At 34.8% G+C, this 17,973-nt stretch overlaps 1 protein-coding gene across 1 annotated transcript in view; it reads right to left on the bottom strand.

Annotated features, from left to right (window-relative positions):
• LOC149802510 (serine protease 27-like) overlaps positions 1–17,973 on the bottom strand; it is a 116,933-nt gene that overhangs the window by 10,990 nt on the left and 87,970 nt on the right. Inside the window, exon 2 of the mRNA XM_089951754.1 lies at positions 5,926–6,484. Coding sequence (XP_089807880.1) covers positions 5,926–6,484 — 559 coding nt within the window. The remainder of the gene's footprint in view (positions 1–5,925; positions 6,485–17,973) is intronic.

Raw genomic sequence — 17,973 nt, 5'->3', positions numbered from 1 at the left:
TTGGACACAGGCAACAAATTTAAATCCCTTGGGACCGTAGCGCGATTATTTCACTAAATTACTGTTCTTTTGTGGTAAGATCGACAACTCATGCTTCCACTATACAAACGATGTACCCGAGATAAAATTATTTTAGAACGATAAAAATGATCTGCTGCGTGACTGGTTTTTTGGTTAAAAAAATATTCCCTTGTACGTGAGCAAAATAAAAATCCAGGCCGGCGATATTTCCCCTTTTACATCACGTAGTACCTCTGCAGCGACAGAAATAAAATAAAAATGGTCTTAAATTCAATCCTAATATGCTTGTACTTACCCATATGCTTGATTCTTACGAAAAATTGCGTTAATATTTTTGCGGTAATTATTTTCAGCTAATGAGCGACCTTCATTCTTTTCAATACAGTCATTTAATACACCATCACAGATAGACTGGTTCCGTAGCTGATAAACTAATTAGCTGCCTGCGACTATTTGCAAACGAAAAAACCTAAGATATAGAGCACTGTAAATAAAAAATAATGTATGCTCACGAATTATTGCAGTGCCAGTTTTGTATAATAGGATTGTATCATATGAAATGTAACATTAGGGTTAGTTTTGAAGTTTATTTGTTTTTTTAAAATTAAGTTTAATTTTATTTTAATTAAGTGACTGTGAACGTGTCTTTTTCTCTCAATGTTTTTTTACAATTGTAAAAAAAAAACGACGAATGAATTAACAAATTATTAAAATACAACTGGTATTGAAGTTGCAAGTCAGTTCATAAATATGACATTCAATAAAATTAGATATTATGAACTTTTGGTGAAATTCGGGTGCAAAACATATTTCATGACATAAAAGAAAACGCTAAAGGTTTAAATTCAAGTTTTTAGTTCCAAAGGTTTTAGGTACGACAGGAAGTTAACCGATACAATTATCATTTTTTAGATGTAAACTATACTGGAGGACATATGTTAGAGTATAATAATAGTTATATAATACGGCATTTGATAAGTGAAATCAAATAGTTTAATCTCTTGAAAATTTTCTGCGAGCAAAAATGCTGCGAGTACATTATTGTCAGTGTTTATACTTCTGCTGAATTCGTCTCAATATGATGCATAGAAACGTCAAAATTCAATCGACTTTTGTTACTGCAGCTGCCAGCTGGTCCTCAACAGTGATAAATATATGATCCTCGAAGTTAACGTCTTCTGATAGTGATCTTACGGGAATCTTTAGAATTTACTTACGGTCAGCTTGTAATTAGAATCAGGTAAATAGTAAATTTTAGAATCTAGCCTCCGGCCTCAGCAATAGAGGCATAGACAAGGTCAACAATTATCATGGGTGATTCTTCAGATTCTTCTGACGAAATGTCGAACAATATTTGGAAATCATGCAAAGATGGTGCGATTCTGTTGAAAATGGGAAAAGTTAAAATTCACAAATTTGGTCTACGGCAACAAAGCAAATCGTAAAGATACATGTAATATTAAACGTAGTTATTTTTGTCTGATTATCAAAACAAATTAAAACCGATATTTTATAATAAGGCAAAGAAAACATTGTACAGATTATCCTTCAAAATACTTGGATTAGAAAATATTTGATTCTTTAAATACATTAACAATTCATTTCCCAAAATTCTATTTACAAACAAATCGCTTTTTTTGTTCAACCCGTATGTATTTCCCTATTTAACCGAAGTAATTCATGCTTGACAAATACAGGTGTTTTTAAATTGTTTTTCAAGTACCTAATATTGCAAACTAAGTAACCTTTGATGGATGTGTAAGTGATTGCATAGTTTTGTTGTAGTTGTCTTTGGGTGTTGTTGTCATTTATTTTAATTAGTTACCAATTTTAAATGTGGTGCAACAGTGAGCTGTAAACAAATGTTTATGTATCATGTCGACTATGGATGCACGCATTTGTAGCGTTTTCAGTAGGCGAAAGTAGTAGTAACTGCTCAGTAAATAATAATAAGAGAAGTGCCAAGTGTTTACGTCAAGGAATGTTTATGCTGAGCAAGTCAATCTTTACAGTAGTATAATATTAGACTTTTATACTAGTGCATGTTAAGTAGACACACTTTCGGTGAACATGGGAAAGGTCAAAAGTTCAAGACTTTGGCACTCGGCAATAAGGCAACTAGCGTATACACGTGAACAGAGCAATTTCTCCTTTATTAACAGCGGAATCACTCATATCACATTTTACGCTGACAAACCTTTTAAAGATTTGGTTATGAATGGTGTAATGCTGAAGCCGACTGCTCAAACAGAATCCAATGTCTGGTAAAGAAAATACCAGGAATTGAGGGAGTTATCTGCTCCAAACCGATAGCAAAGAAAGTAGCAATAAATCATTTAATCAAGATTACACATGCGATGATTCAGTGATTGAATTAATATTTAATGCGAAATATGCTATTTCAAAGGAGTCTTTCACGTTGACACGAACATACAATGTTTCAGTAGTACGAATTATTAAGGAGGCACAAGCGATATTTTAGCCTTAAGAAGCTAAAATTTTGACTTGCAGTATTTGGTTGTCTCTGAAAGTTATCAGATTGTTCATTTTTGGAATTAATAATGTTATCGGTTAAGAAGTAAAACATATTAAATGTTCTGCATATATTTTGGTAGATCAGAACAAAAATACTTCGTTTCCTGCTCAGTGTGTCCAACTACATGAAATGAGGCTGCCGCTCTCGATAGATCCATCAATCCATCCGTCGAGATCGAGAGATATGGGTAGATACCTCAGCGGGTGGAATGCGCTGATTAAAACATCTGGGTGGAAATTCCATTCGTCTAAATCTTGGCGTATTTACATTTTGTTGGGGTTTTGTTTCTTCATACTCCTTGAATAATTTAAACAAAATCCCCAAGGTACTTAATACCGTCATACATAGGAACGACATCGTATTATAATTTTTCTTTCAGTTTTAAACTCGCAGCAAGTATTTCCAGCATTCTACCATACCGATTTGGGCATAACGGGAGAGATTTGCAGTAAGTATAAGGGGGGGGGGGGGAGGGTCTAATGTGTGTTACGGCAATGACAAGGGAAGAAACTACCAGAACGGTCGTCCGTGCTGCTGTCGTGTCCGTAACAACAAAAAAGTAACGCTACACAAGGCATGGCTTACAGAAATAAACACTCATCTACCTAGAATCGCCCTTCAATAACTTCAGGTCTTTTCTACGAAGTTTAATTCATGCTTGTTGCAACGAATGTTGACTGCCATAGAAAGTAAAAGAATATATATATATATATATATATATATATATATATATATATATATATATATATATATATATATATATATATATATATATATATATATATATATATATATATATATTCTTATATATATATATATATATATATATATATATATCCACCAAGATCGCACCTTAGTTCCGCCCACAAGAGAACCACAATTAATGAATAATTTCATTATAATGTCATGAAGCATCTCTTCGTGATTTACACTGGTCAAATCTATTCAACTTTGCTTTGTTCCTAATATTAATATTTTTGCTAATATTTTCTTCATATCGCTGAACAATAGTGGCTAGCCACAAAAAAAAATTAAAAATGAAAATCTAAATATTTCTAATGACCCGTTCTATACTCATTGCAGCTGTGAGCTTATGACCATGATTTCTTTCCACTTGTTCATGGGTTTAATCTAGTTTTCTGTTTTATCAATCACAGTACCACCGTACGATCCAAAATTGATTTCTAGTTTCAAAGGGGTGATCTATTTTAACTGTTGGATACTGGGTCATTAAACGACGCTAAATGGGTCTTAACCTGAAACTTGGATGCTGTAGACATCAGCGAAAGGTATATCATGCGCTAGAAACGAGCAGACGATGGTCGACAGCTGGAAGAGCGCCCAAAGAGCACTTGTTTACAACAGACTGTAAGAGTATTTATAGAAATGTATTTATCAATCTCATGTAAAACAGCTTGTGTATGCATTGGAAAGCGGTCGAAGTTAAATCAAGCCATGCAATTTCAAATCATTAGATGTAATATCCAGTCTCTCTCTCTCTCTCTCTCTCTCTCTCTCATAAAACTTGTGAGGAGACAGGACAAATATGAGCACATTGCATTAAAAAGGCAAATTAAATTGTGTATGCGGTGCAAGATTTCAAGCGACATTCGAGAATTCGTGAAGAATTTCAAACTAAAATTCACTTAAATCCACTTTTATTTGAGAACTACACGGAATACTAAATGAGTCAATTATCAACCAGTTTTGTCTAAGAGACTGTGCTAGATTGATGGGTGAATCAATGTGTTTTGCTGCAAGAGGTAACTATAGGTTGGTGAGGTTTTTTTTCTGATAATGTTTACTATATGATAGTGGTAATGAAATTTCAACCCCTTTTTATTTAATTTTTTTTTTAAATCTCTCCTAAAATTCATCTAACACTGTAGGATTGATCTAGGTCAAAACGTGTAGGTATATACCCAAATGAACAAAGCTCATAAACACTCGATGTCAGGCCTCCACCAATTCCAATATTTCTTTATCTGCAATATACGCGCAAATACAGTTAAATTCATAGCTTGTTCGAATATATGCTTGACGATCTGATAAAGTCTTCATGTAGGGTGGGAGTGTCCATCTTTTTGTAGAACTGTGGCCTAACCCCATCCGCTAGAAGAATAATATAATACCAGCAATATCATACCTTTAGCAACCGGCCATTTCCACACCAAATCACTCTATGGTATACTCAAGGACACACTCTAATTTCGCACATGAACTCAAAACCAGGCCAAAGATCTAATATTATTCCGCCAATGATCTTCTACTAAGGAACTTTTAATATCATGTTATTTTAAAATGTCGCCTGTATCCGAATGTTAGAAGGTCTTACCCCAAATATTGCACAGACGTGTAATCACATTTTTGCACCCTGGTCGCGCCCTCTCGCCCCCACCCCCACCAAATTACCTAACAATTACAGAAAATAGCTGAACTGTTTTAAAGCTTACGTGCATTAAATTTTAGGGTCAATTTCAAGCGTGTTTAACTGGTATTTTGTTTTACATTTTAATTGTAACGTTTCCACCAGTTGGCCTCGTTATAATGCATTCATTATAATGTTGATTCAAAAAGAAAACAAAAATATGCAGAAGGTGTTACCCGACTCAGATAGCTACATGCATGCTACACTAGGGATAGTAAACTGGCCAGGGTGTGTCAACTTATTGACCTTCGGCTATCGTGATTTACGATCATGTTGCCTGATCGATTAAAACCAGACCTACACCTCTGTGATATTATTTTCGCGTAGGTTTAATTACAACTGTACAAATAACCCAAATACAACATGTAGGGATCGCTCGAGAAGAAAGAGTTTGTACATGCGTGAATAAAATCCGATCCATGAGTTGGCTGACGATTGTCTGAAATTGCAAACTTTAAAGAACAGTACATTTTCTGGCACAGAGTAGGAGTCATAAAATTGTCCTCGTTATATTAAGTAGTGACTGGAAACATTTGTTTCTTATGGATCTAGAACCGTTGATTTCAATTGCCTTTATCGCCTTTAGTTTCTCTTTGTCATGACATAAGCCACTGATAGTTCACAATGAACACATTAGTACCATAGCTTAATACGTTTACGTGACTTATTTTCTGTCTTGATCAGTTCAGTTCTCCTTTAAAATGTGTGCAGATCAATACATTAAACCAGGAACCAGACAATCAGTATTTTAAATGTTTAACTTGTAACCTTTAATTTTTTAAACGTAGCGGATGTTTTGTTGCTTATGTAAGGTTGCTTAATCAGTTGGTTCGAATTTCATATATAATTTGACAATATCATATAATAGCAATTGTTGTCATTGCAAATAATCTACTCATAAGAGGACCGTAACACATGCCATGCTGAAGCTACGTCTTACCTGAAGAAACCTTTCGGTGCATATTATCTTTGTCCTCGTCAGGTATTTCGTCTTTAAGAGGAACTAACGTGTTTAAGGTGTACTTTTTCTGGCATGTATTTCCTTTTGGTCGACACGGTTTCTCCTCCTGTATATAACTTATTCCACAAATACTGGCGACATCGCACTTTCTAAGCCTTCTTTTCTTACAACTTCTCGTACACGGTCCCCATGCCGACCAGGGACCATACAAGACTTTGTATAGAATTTTCTCCATGATACGGTCTTTACTGCGAAAACCTAGAACTTTAAATGATCTATTTGAACATCCTTTTGTTTTTGCTTTACACCTTCGTTTCTCTTTCAGCCAACTGTGGCCACATTTTTCATGCATTCTGCAACGGCGGATGCGTGATTCTTCACAGTGTCTAGAACAATTAGACCACGATGTCCATTCATTGTAGAATTCCGACAGGAATGTACTGGAAAGTTGGAGTGAACTAGAGTTTGTGCCATTCAAACCGTCATCTGCTTCAAAACCCAACAACTCAGTCTCGTCTGCTTTGTCAGGGTTTACAATCTGGAAATAAAATAACAAGATGAACTATGGAGGAAAACAGCATACAAGTTACACTACTGATGAAGACAAGAAAAATATGTATCATTTACATTGTTTAGCCTCCGGAAATATCTAATTCAGATTACAGTAACGCGAATGTGAAATTCAATTTCGGAGGATTTACTGCTAAAAGCTACCTGAGTTGGCTTTTTAAGCCATCTAAATGTTTAGAATAATGGACAATTATTTTAGGAAAAAATTGGCGAACATTGGACAAGACAAAGGTTACATCTGGTCATGTGATGTAGACTCTCTGCCCAGTTAGGACAGATTATAATGAGTTGACGTCATACAATGTTTACGAACACCACCAATACTATTTGTTGAGGGCATACATGTGATTGACGGGCCAATCCAACTTCTCTAAACAGATTTATTTGTTCGTACAATGAATACGATCTTCTTTCTGCTATCTTACTTTGGTTCATATAAAATTACCAGGTCATGGATTTTCGAAGAACTTGTTGTATTTTAACTGAACCAGTTGGTTACTGGATTCAAACTTCAAACTCATTAATGTATGGTGTAATGCCCTATGTGTTACTGAGAAAGTATTGTGGAGAATCTTTATACAATTTTTAATTAAGTTTTATCATGTGTTGCCAGGACTCCAGCATTTTTAATATGCTACCGAATAATATGCTACCGAGTTGACGCAAAGACTGTTTGATGGAGAGCAAATGAGACAGCATTCTCAACTGTTTATTTATCACTTGAATATTTAAAACAAGATCAAAGCTAATAATTGCAAAGTCTACGAATGCGGGATGTGTAATGCATTTTACGCTGCTCCCAGATATCTGAAGCCGTACGACAAACTCAATCGTGAGGAATGTAACATAAAGCTTAGCTAGCTCTTAAGCTAGCTCGCTTAATATTTCTTGCACTGTCACCATGGCAAGACGTGTTCTTTGCCTAACTGTCGCATAGCGGAAAGAAAAAAAAAAGCTTAGAACGATCAATTAATTATAAATCAGTAGGTACATACTTATTGGCACCTGGCTAGTGTAACTGCAAAACGGTTAGCTTTGGTGTAAAAGCTCATGTTGGTAATCACGTTGAGGCATAGCTCACAACCTCTTGGACAAAATGATCAGGAGGCATTGAAACCGGTGAGCTATCCACCCTTATTTCAGCCACAGTCTGCGTGTTCCAAGTGATCTTTGACCAATCTGCGTGTTCCAAGTGATCTTCGACGTTAGCTTTCCAACCAATCGGCCATGTTAGACATTGCAACAGCAGTACTTACACTACACTCTACGACACTGCATGAAAATTTCTAAACCAGGGAAAGTATTTTATTGTGTCAAGCCTATCGTCCAAGCAGTACGGAGGTAAATTATCCTGGTTGCTAGTGATTAGCGTCTGTACGGATTACTGTGCAGGTCGGTACATCCGTTATGTACATATGAAAGCGTTGCTCTGATTGGATACGCGCCAAAACATTGCATTTGTGACGTCATAAATTTAACCCATATGTCTTACACCGAACTTTAAATAGAGAAAACTGATTAGCAATAGACAGCAGCATGGTAACAAGAGCCGAAGTTTAATTAAAGTTACAGAAATTGGATTAAATCATTTCAAAGTTTAGTAAAGAGAAAAATAATTCTTTCACAGCAATAAAACAAAAATGTTAATAGAAATCTGCTATATATCAAAAAGGCATTTCAGTTTTATAACAAGAGTACCCATGAAGGTCCATTTTGCTAAAAGGGTATTACTTATAATATAAAAAAACTAGCATATCGAATTTAAAGAAGGGAATCTAATTTTACAGTTTCGATGCGTTTACTCGAATGAGGTATATATTATCTAGTTAATGATGGCTAATGCGTCTTCTGAGGAACACGGCAATAAATATGACGACCCAATGCCCATCATATCGCTTCTGTCGAACCGACGATAATCATCAGTTTCCCGTTGGTATATTGGTTAAACCAATAACATCAGACCTAACAACCGACAAAAATCAAAATGAAACTTGTTCTCGACTCGGAATGAATTTCTCATGAATGTCAATTTCAAGCTGCATAGTACACGACCTTTATTTGTTATGCGAGGACTTTGAAAAGTGTCCACACGTGTTTCTTAATTTAATTAATCGTCGAGTTTTCATCTGGCTCCAAATTTACACGGAAGCGGCACCTTGAGAATATACAGCAAAGCGATATGCTACTATGTCACCTCTCTCTCTCTCTTTAAAGTCATCTAATTTGTTTTCATCTCTTGCATGTTTCTCTAAATTTTAGGTATTTATTTAGCCATTGTGTTCCATTAGATATGTGATCTTTATTCAATTAAATGTGTGATATTGATATCCAGCTATATTTTTGCGAAACCTTGTTATTCTATTGTGGGGTGATAATTCAAGAATCAGTTTTGGTGATCCTTATCTACCTTTCCCGAGTTTGCTCAGCGCACAGGGATGACTTCAGAGGAAATGAAATTGCTAAATGATGATGGAAGAAATATGCACCCACTGTGAAAGATAATTTATGGCATCTAGCCCTAGACACACATCTGCAAACGATTACCAAAGAATAACACAGAGACAAAAACATCCAAACAAACAAACAGTCCAATTTAATGACCGAATTTTGAAATTCAGTCATATAATGTCTTCGTTATACATTCATTTTCACTGGTATATTGCTATTGTTATTCCACAGAGATCTGAAAAATGTGAGATGAACCTTCGTTGTTACTAGTACAAGTGCATTGGTTGTGGAGAAACTTACACAGATAATAGCTGTATTGGTGATATAATTAAAAGTCTAAAGTTGTAGCAATAGGAACACGCATATACACTCTCTAAAGTTCTAGCAATAGGAACATGCATATACATTGTCTAAAGTTGTAGCAGTGGGACATTCATCTACTCTGGCAAAAGTTATAGCAAAAGGAACATGCACATACACTGTCTAAAGTTATAGCAAAAGGAACACTCTCTAAAGCTGTATCAATGGGAACATATTTATACACTGTCTAAAGTTGTAGCAATGGGAACATGCATCTACACTGTCAAAAGTTACAGCAAAAGGAACATGCATATACACTGTCTAAAGTTGTAGCAATAGGAATACGCAAATACACTGTCAAAAACTGTAGGAATAGGAACACGCATATACACTTTCTAAAACTGCAGCAATAAGACTATACGCGGTCTGGAGTTGTATTAACTATACACGGTTGATATGAATGCGAGGGAAAATGGACTAAATCAATCAATAACCAATGACTTAAACCTGAATTACAGCCTTAGATGTCTAGGTCATCAAGTACAATTATCTCACGCATTTACTAAGCAACTTCTCGAAACACGTATTCATGATAAATTAAAAAAATATTTTGACTTTAGAGGATAATAATTTCAAGATACAAAAACACGGAGAGAACAAGTTAATAATGCATGAACAATTACGGATCAAAGAACCACATAAGAGCTACTTAAATTAAGAGTCATAAAACTGGACTGATTAAAACAGGAAAAGATTAAAGACACAAAAATACTAGTTTAAGCAGTGATTTGAAAACCCGTCTAACGCTATCAAGTTATTGCAATACGTATTGTTATCAGACTTACAAAAGACGAATGAATTAAAATATTGATAATAAAAGAAATAGAATAAATGTGGTTAAAGTATACTCAAGTATTTGAGAATGTCTTAGGATTTACCAGTCACTGACTTAAATGACAAGAATGACCAAGTCTTAAAGTATAACTATCAGAAATGATAGAACTGCGGGGATAGAAAAACTAAAACAGATGCCAAAGAATATGTAGCTACAAAACTTACAAAATATCGGTGCGATACAATGGTTTATTGACGAATGAGCCAAAAAGGTGTGATACAAGGATTTATTGACGAATGAACCAAAAAGGTGTGATACAAGGGTTTATTGACGAATGAGCCAAAAAGGTGTGATACAAGGATCCAAAAGCGAATTAGACAAAAAGGTCAAATTTTGTTTTGGGGGTTGGTTCCAAATTTTCAAAAGCCCCCTGACTTTCATTAAAAGGGCACCAAAGTAAAAGTCTGTGTCTATTTACTCAAAGTGTGCATAATAACCACGTGCGCAATAATAAAACGATGGTCAAAATTCAAATGACAAGTGACTGCACCTTTTGCGTGTGTGTTTTCTTTCTAGCCGGGGTGGAGTGGGGTGGTTGAGACACCGTGGACCCCCCCCCCCCACCTCCGGCCCTGCATGGAACAAACCTTTATCATTGAAATATTCATTTCAAGCTAAAAGCACATAAACTACTTTAGCGTCCAAAGGAAGAATTGATACAGTTAAACTAAAAACTGCAAAAAGATTCTGACACTTAAATCTTAATCGAACACTGAAATGGGTATAAAGATTATTGTGTCTGTCGATAGAAGTTATTAAATTAAAACAGGCTTGATACAATAAATGATGATTTTGATGGAAAAAACTAAAATAATACCTAGATTTGTTTTACTTTATGTTTTTCGTATGGTACTAAGCTATACACTAGAAAAAAGAGGGTTCTAACCAAGATTACAATATGAATATTCTGAATTAATAGAGCAATCAATCAGTGATATGTACCGTATATACTCGTTTAAAGGACAACTACACTGTCTCAGATCTGCCGTCACGTAATGAGCGACAGATCTGCGTCTGTGCAGTTTGTTAGGAGTAATCAATAGAACAAGCACACAGACTTTAATTTGCAGGAGCATTATGCTACGGAAGATCATGATCTTTCTTGTTTTTAATCTGAGTCGAATTATACGATATATATATATATATATATATATATATATATATATATATATATATATATATATATATATATATATATATATATATATATATATATATATATATATATACACTGAACTCCTTTTTATACGACTATGTAACAATGGAGAGAATAATTATAGCGTTCAACTTACCTCAAATCCGTCATAAACGATAACATGTAAGAAAGATATAAATGGACCAAGATAAATATTTTAATTTCGCAATTGAAATAATCGAGGTTACCATGGAAGGCTTATGCAACATAATATATACTAAGTATATTCTCAGGGGTACCTTTTCACGCAACCATTCTTCGAAAACATATCCGTTAGAGTGAAAACAAAGCAGCAATTTTGGTAAATCGGACTCCAAAATCACGTAAAAATGTAAGAGGGCTTGCAGCTCCACCAATCATATGTTGTTACATTGTTCATAAAATGGATGTTGGTCATTGTAATACTTATCTAAGATATCAGTTCTATTCTCCATTAGAATATGCTAACAAAAGCATACTGTTATGTATACTTGATTTAATAATATCTGATCTAATATATCTTTATTTCAATTTAATTGTTTGTTTGTCAATTTTTTAAAAAAAAAATTATTTTCCATTACATGCTATTGTAATGTAAATTTATTCACTGGAGATGATACTTTTTCCAGAAAATATTTTGACCTTGACTGTTCGTTTTAGTAAACACCAGGTGTTGACCTAGAACCTGACCTTGATTCGAAATTAGAAGAAGCCTCGTAAATAAGTTCTATTAGTATTTTGAAATGATTGGTTGCTGTCGAGGTCATGATTGGACTACTGATTTAAGATGTAAACAATTTTTGTAAAAAAAAAGATTTCGAGTAAAATGCTTGGTTTTCGTCAGGGGCAAACTGGGTGTACTTGATCTTTAACAAGTAAATAATATCGACGAGGTTCTAGAACATGATCACGTGACCCACTCTTGCGTTTTAGAATACGATAAAACCTTTGTTTGGAGAGATATTCTCAGTAGTTGGGCTTTTCCTTTACACTGGAAGGTGTATGGTGTGCTGTTTGGAGTTATTTCAAATTACTTGGATTCAAAAGGATTAATTCTTTTTCTTCCTAGAAAATACGTGCTCATGTGAAATTCTTGAACAAAGACAGATCTTATAAAAAATGTATTCAGATTTCCAAAAAACCGGAGTGATATTTCTTGTTTCTACAAGGAACTGTAGACTTCAACACTACAGATTACAGCATACGTCATCGTCTTCCATGTTGGATTCTTCGTCGGGACTCGAACTTGAAATCATTAGAACATTTAATATTAGGACTTCAAACATTTTATTCGTGGATTATTCTTGGATTAGTTTTGGATGTGATTCTTAAAAACGTAAGTTCATATTTTTTCTTTTTTACAGGATTTTTCCAGGGAAATAAATTATTGTATTTGTCAAAGATTGTTGTTTTCACTCTTTCTTGTGGTACTGTTTATTCGAGCCTAAACACGTAACGTAAGAATACAGAGTTGTGACAATATGGGCCAATCAGATGTTATATCATTTATTTATTTGCCTTCATTTTATATATTCGAAACGGATAGTGAATTATTATTTATGTAAGTAATTGTTATTGGTGTAGGCGTGGATGGGACACATTTTCTAAAGGCATGATTATATATATATATATATATATATATATATATATATATATATATATATATATATATATATATATATATATATATATATATATATATATATATATATATATTACTGCATTGCGGATTATTTTAGCGAGACTATTTCTGCTATATTCAGAAACAGTCCTCCACAGAAATTAAGCGTCAGAGCTGCCACCCCAAACCACGTACAAAAAATTTTATTCCATATCGCATGTACGTTCAGGCCAAAGGTATTGGTCTAATGGAGCTACCTCTGAAAAGAGACTTGTTCAGTTTAAGGTGCCCCTTAGAAGAAGAGGATCTTGAAGGAATTACATTGAGGAAGCTGTTAACGAAAATACTCTTCGATAAGACGAGCTCACCTAAAATACATGCACAACCAAGAGGACCAACAATCGCGTCCTCTTCGTGATTACTTTCCACACGGATATCCCTAACTAACAGCAGATCATTTGGAAGCATTGACATCAGATCGAATCCTCCGGACGTCTGAAGATTATTTCAAGAAGTTCATATGGTTGCGTACCGTAAACCCAGCAGTCTGGAGGACCATCTGGTACGTGTCAAGGTAACTTCAAACAACACCACATATTCAGATACATACTGCTGCAAGCATATGCCCGAGACCAAATCGTCCAAGGTTTCCTTACAGGAATTAAACACACTCTAAATCAGAATGACCAAACATGTAATTTTTCTTCCGACATGCAAGAACTGCTATTCATCATGAAAAAAATGCAACCTTCTCAATGCAGTATGTGATCAGACTTACTGCCAAGCGTCAGTTAAACAGATGCACGCAGTTTTTGCGACAATATTTAGCGAAGTAAATTTTCCGAAACACTTTATTATTATTATTATTATTATTATTATTATTATTGTAACGCTACACCATTCGCTTGCCATATTGACTTTTGATAACTCTTTCCAAACTTCATATTGTTTTGACAAACAACAGTGCAAAACTGGTGCGAAACCATCTCATGCGCTTTAAGAATCTTCAGATATCTTTATCAAGTGCACAAAGACACAGAAAGAACAATCACACAAACTACAACCAAACAACAACAAAAAAAAAACACAACAACACGAGCACTATACAAAGGCTGCATTGCGTTTGTTGCAAAGCGGCACAATCAAATGCAAAATAGAGACTGAATGATGTTGAGTGTTGTTACTTTTTGTTTTAGAAAGGCAAGAGAAGCTACACAAATGATTCCAGTCTAAGGCGTTAGTGGGTCAGCAATTAATTGTTTGCGCCGTCTACAAAAGTTTACATCCTGGATGTAATATTTGATCCTGTATGTAGTATTTTGCTGAACTGGTTAAATGATAAAAGTTGCTAATTGCATCATTCAAACTTGATTTTCTAATTAATTGTACCTATTTACAGCAAACACAATGTTGACTTTGTATATTACTTGCATTTTGTGCTTTCTGTTTTGATATGTTGTCGTTTGGGTTCGAACCAAGGCCCAGCCATACCAACGACTTATGAAAAGGTACAAGCTGCTGCCTCGATTGGCGCTCAAAATTAAGAGGTTGTTGTTAAGACTGGTCGTCCTGGTGTTAGGATAATATTACTGGGTGGGACATGACGCCACATGTCTGCGGCATGATGCCCCAATGCTAGACATCACCATAAACAGCCGCACTGCAAACATCGTAGCGACATCACTCAAATTGTTAAATCTACGATAAAAATCCAAACAAACACACACATACACACAAACAAATGTTATCAATCATTTCCTTGACTAACACTACCTTTTTAGATCAGATGATTTCAAAGGACTTATTTGCCGTGTTATATATATATATATATATATATATATATATATATATATATATATATATATATATATATATATATATATATATATATATATATATAGAGAGAGAGAGAGAGAGAGAGAGAGAGAGAGAGAGAGAGAGAGAGAGAGAGAGAGAGAGAGAGAATTAAGGACTTCTTTGCAATGTGAAACTTTTGGCCCTCTTGTTACGCTTTGACACTTTTTTCTTTTCTTTTTTTTTTCACATGACACGTCCTTTCCTCTATAGTATACAGTGGCATTTCATGACGTTCGTGTATTACACTCGACAGGAATTGTTAAGTTGTGGCATACATATTTTCGGATGTAGTTATTTGACAGACATTCCAACCCGTGGCGAACTGGTTGGTAAGGAAGAAGTATTGCCATTGTGATAGTTTATTACCCTATTTTGACTGTTGATCGTTGACCTAATTGGCTTAAGGGTTTATATTTTAAGCCGGACAAAATAACTGCATGCAGGATTACTATCATTCTTACGGCCGTATGTGTACGTTGTTTATTCAGTATGTATGTGTACGTTGTTTATTCAGTATGTATGTGTACGTTGTTTATTCAGTATGTATATGTACGTTGTTTATTCAGTATGTATGTGTACGTTGTTTATTCAGTATGTATGTGTACGTTGTTTATTCAGTATGTATGTGTACGTTGTTTATTCAGTATGTATATGTACGTTGTTTATTCAGTATGTATGTGTACGTTGTTTATTCAGTATGTATATGTACGTTGTTTATTCAGTATGTATGTGTACGTTGTTTATTCAGTATGTATGTGTACGTTGTTTATTCAGTATGTATGTGTACGTTGTTTATTCAGTATGTATGTGTACGTTGTTTATTCAGTATGTATGTGTACGTTGTTTATTCAGTATGTATGTGTACGTTGTTTATTCACTGTATGTGTACGTTGTTTATTCACTATGTATATGTCTGTGTATGCGCACACAAAGCGTAACTTGGAAAATGTAAATTTCTCCAAAGTGTTTTATTTTTCATTGTACCAAATATTTCGGTCGTTCGCATGATGGAAGTCGTAAACAATATAGTACTTGGTCTGAACACACGATTCGTGTGGTGCCAAGTATCTGAGTGATTGCTGTCGAGTTATTGCGCTTTTATTTTATATCGGACACTGATCTTCCCCAATAATAGGTGTTATATAATAGGTTTAAATTTAATGGTAGTTACTGTGGTAACAACACGAGGCAGCCAAGTTGCTGTCATTATTTATATCCTGTCTGACAACGAAGGACGACGTCTAATGCATTCTTAATGGTGTCTGACATGTCGGAAATCTGCTTGCAATCGCATCAGATAGAGGACTTGTGCAAGTAAGCATTCTAGGTTAGTATCGCAAATTATATAGGTCGGTATCACACGCAACACAATACCTCGATGAACATCGTGCATCAGGAAATATGAACTTTCCTATAGCTATAACATCATTCCTTTTGAGAGAGCGTTCACAGTCGAATTTTATTTTATCCTAGACCGTGAGTTACTGGAATTTCCAGTTGAAATAATTTTGATAATTCACTAAAGTGAAATATGATAATTATTGTTTCACTAAGCTCAATAGATATCGATTACACTGGAAAGTTTGACTGACATTATGACAAATGCTAAGAAAAGTGGTAAATATGGTACCCCTCATGCAAGAGTATCAAGTTCAAATCCCACAACATAACAGGCTTAAAGTTTTATTTGTTCAATTTATTTTTGGTTTATGTTTTTTTTTTGTCTAGAATTAGGAAAGAGATTAGTGTTAATACTGATATTTTCCGTGCGAATAAACATAAAACACAGCGAAACATAAACGCTCCGCACTTGACACTATCGTGCGAAATCTCCTGCTTAAATCTGCTGTACGTATTGCTTTTCAGCATACATTTTTTATAGAAAAATATTTGCTTGCTGCAAGTGGATAACGAATATATTTCATTCAGAGGGTGAGAAACTCAATCATTTTCACCCACTCCATGAAATATATCCGTTATTCACACACTCGATGAAATATACCGGTCATTCACACACTCGATGGAATATATCCGTTATTCATACACTTGATGGAATATATCCGTTATTCATACACTCGATGGAATATATCCGTTATTCACCCGTTATTAGAAAATATCCACTATATATTGGACTTGTCTTGCTGCCATCGATGGCAATTCCTAAAGTTACATTTCTTCGTATTTCTTGTTAAGAAAAATGTGTTACTAATTTGCACCTACACCCCACCACCCCACCCCAGCCCACCCCACACAAGGGTTATTTTCTGAGCACTAATGTCGTTAATATTCTGCTGACATTTCCACCAGATGTTGAAGAAATACCGTAAACGATCCACAAAGATGATGAAACTACAACTGAGATAAAGACATGTGTACGTTTAACACGGTCTGTGCAAGGAATTAGCATGTACACATGTAAAGCACATCCCAAGTTTGTTCGAGTCAGTACGTGAGGAAAGCTGAAAACCTAAACATTAGGATGAGTCTGGCAAACCCAAACATTTGTCAAAAGCCCTATTATAGAACATTTTTCTTCCCGTGACCACCATTTCAATTATATTATTTTTACTGGTTTTTTTTTTTAAATCAAAAGTGGAACCTCGAAACGTGAAGAGCAAAGGCATATTGGTGTGTGTGTTGGGGGGTGGGGGTGGTTAACGTAGCTTTAAAAAAAAATTTGGAAGCACGTAAAATGTTTGGGATCATAAAGGTTATGCAGGACAGAAGTATGGGTAGCAATACACAGACGACATTGCCACAGTATGATTCGTATCCTTTATTTCAGGCACTTAAATGGATCACTTCAGGACAAGCTGAACACAAAATAGTCTTTGGACGAAATGGACATTCTTTATTTTCCACACTGTAAAGAGTTCAGAATATATGGTATTGTACTTTTATTGGTGAGAGCGATTTCCTGATTTTGGTTTCACAATTATAATTCGGTAGAGGTGGGTACCACGAAAATATTTGTACCACGTTATTTCTGAAATTACCACAATAAGTAACACGGTATACCGAAAATGCATTCAGGACCAACAAATTCGACGTTCTGAGGCAGGGGCTGGACACGTTTTGTTTAATTTCCGCCTGCTAATAGCTGGATAAATATCGTAGTCTCATTATTGCCAAATAACACCATCTTATATACTTGTTATTATT

This window comes from Sinohyriopsis cumingii, chromosome 3 (assembly GCF_028554795.1).
Source record: "Sinohyriopsis cumingii isolate HCF-2022 chromosome 3, ASM2855479v2, whole genome shotgun sequence".
NCBI lineage: Eukaryota > Metazoa > Mollusca > Bivalvia > Unionida > Unionidae > Sinohyriopsis > Sinohyriopsis cumingii.
This window is presented reverse-complemented; position numbering and strand designations above follow the sequence as displayed.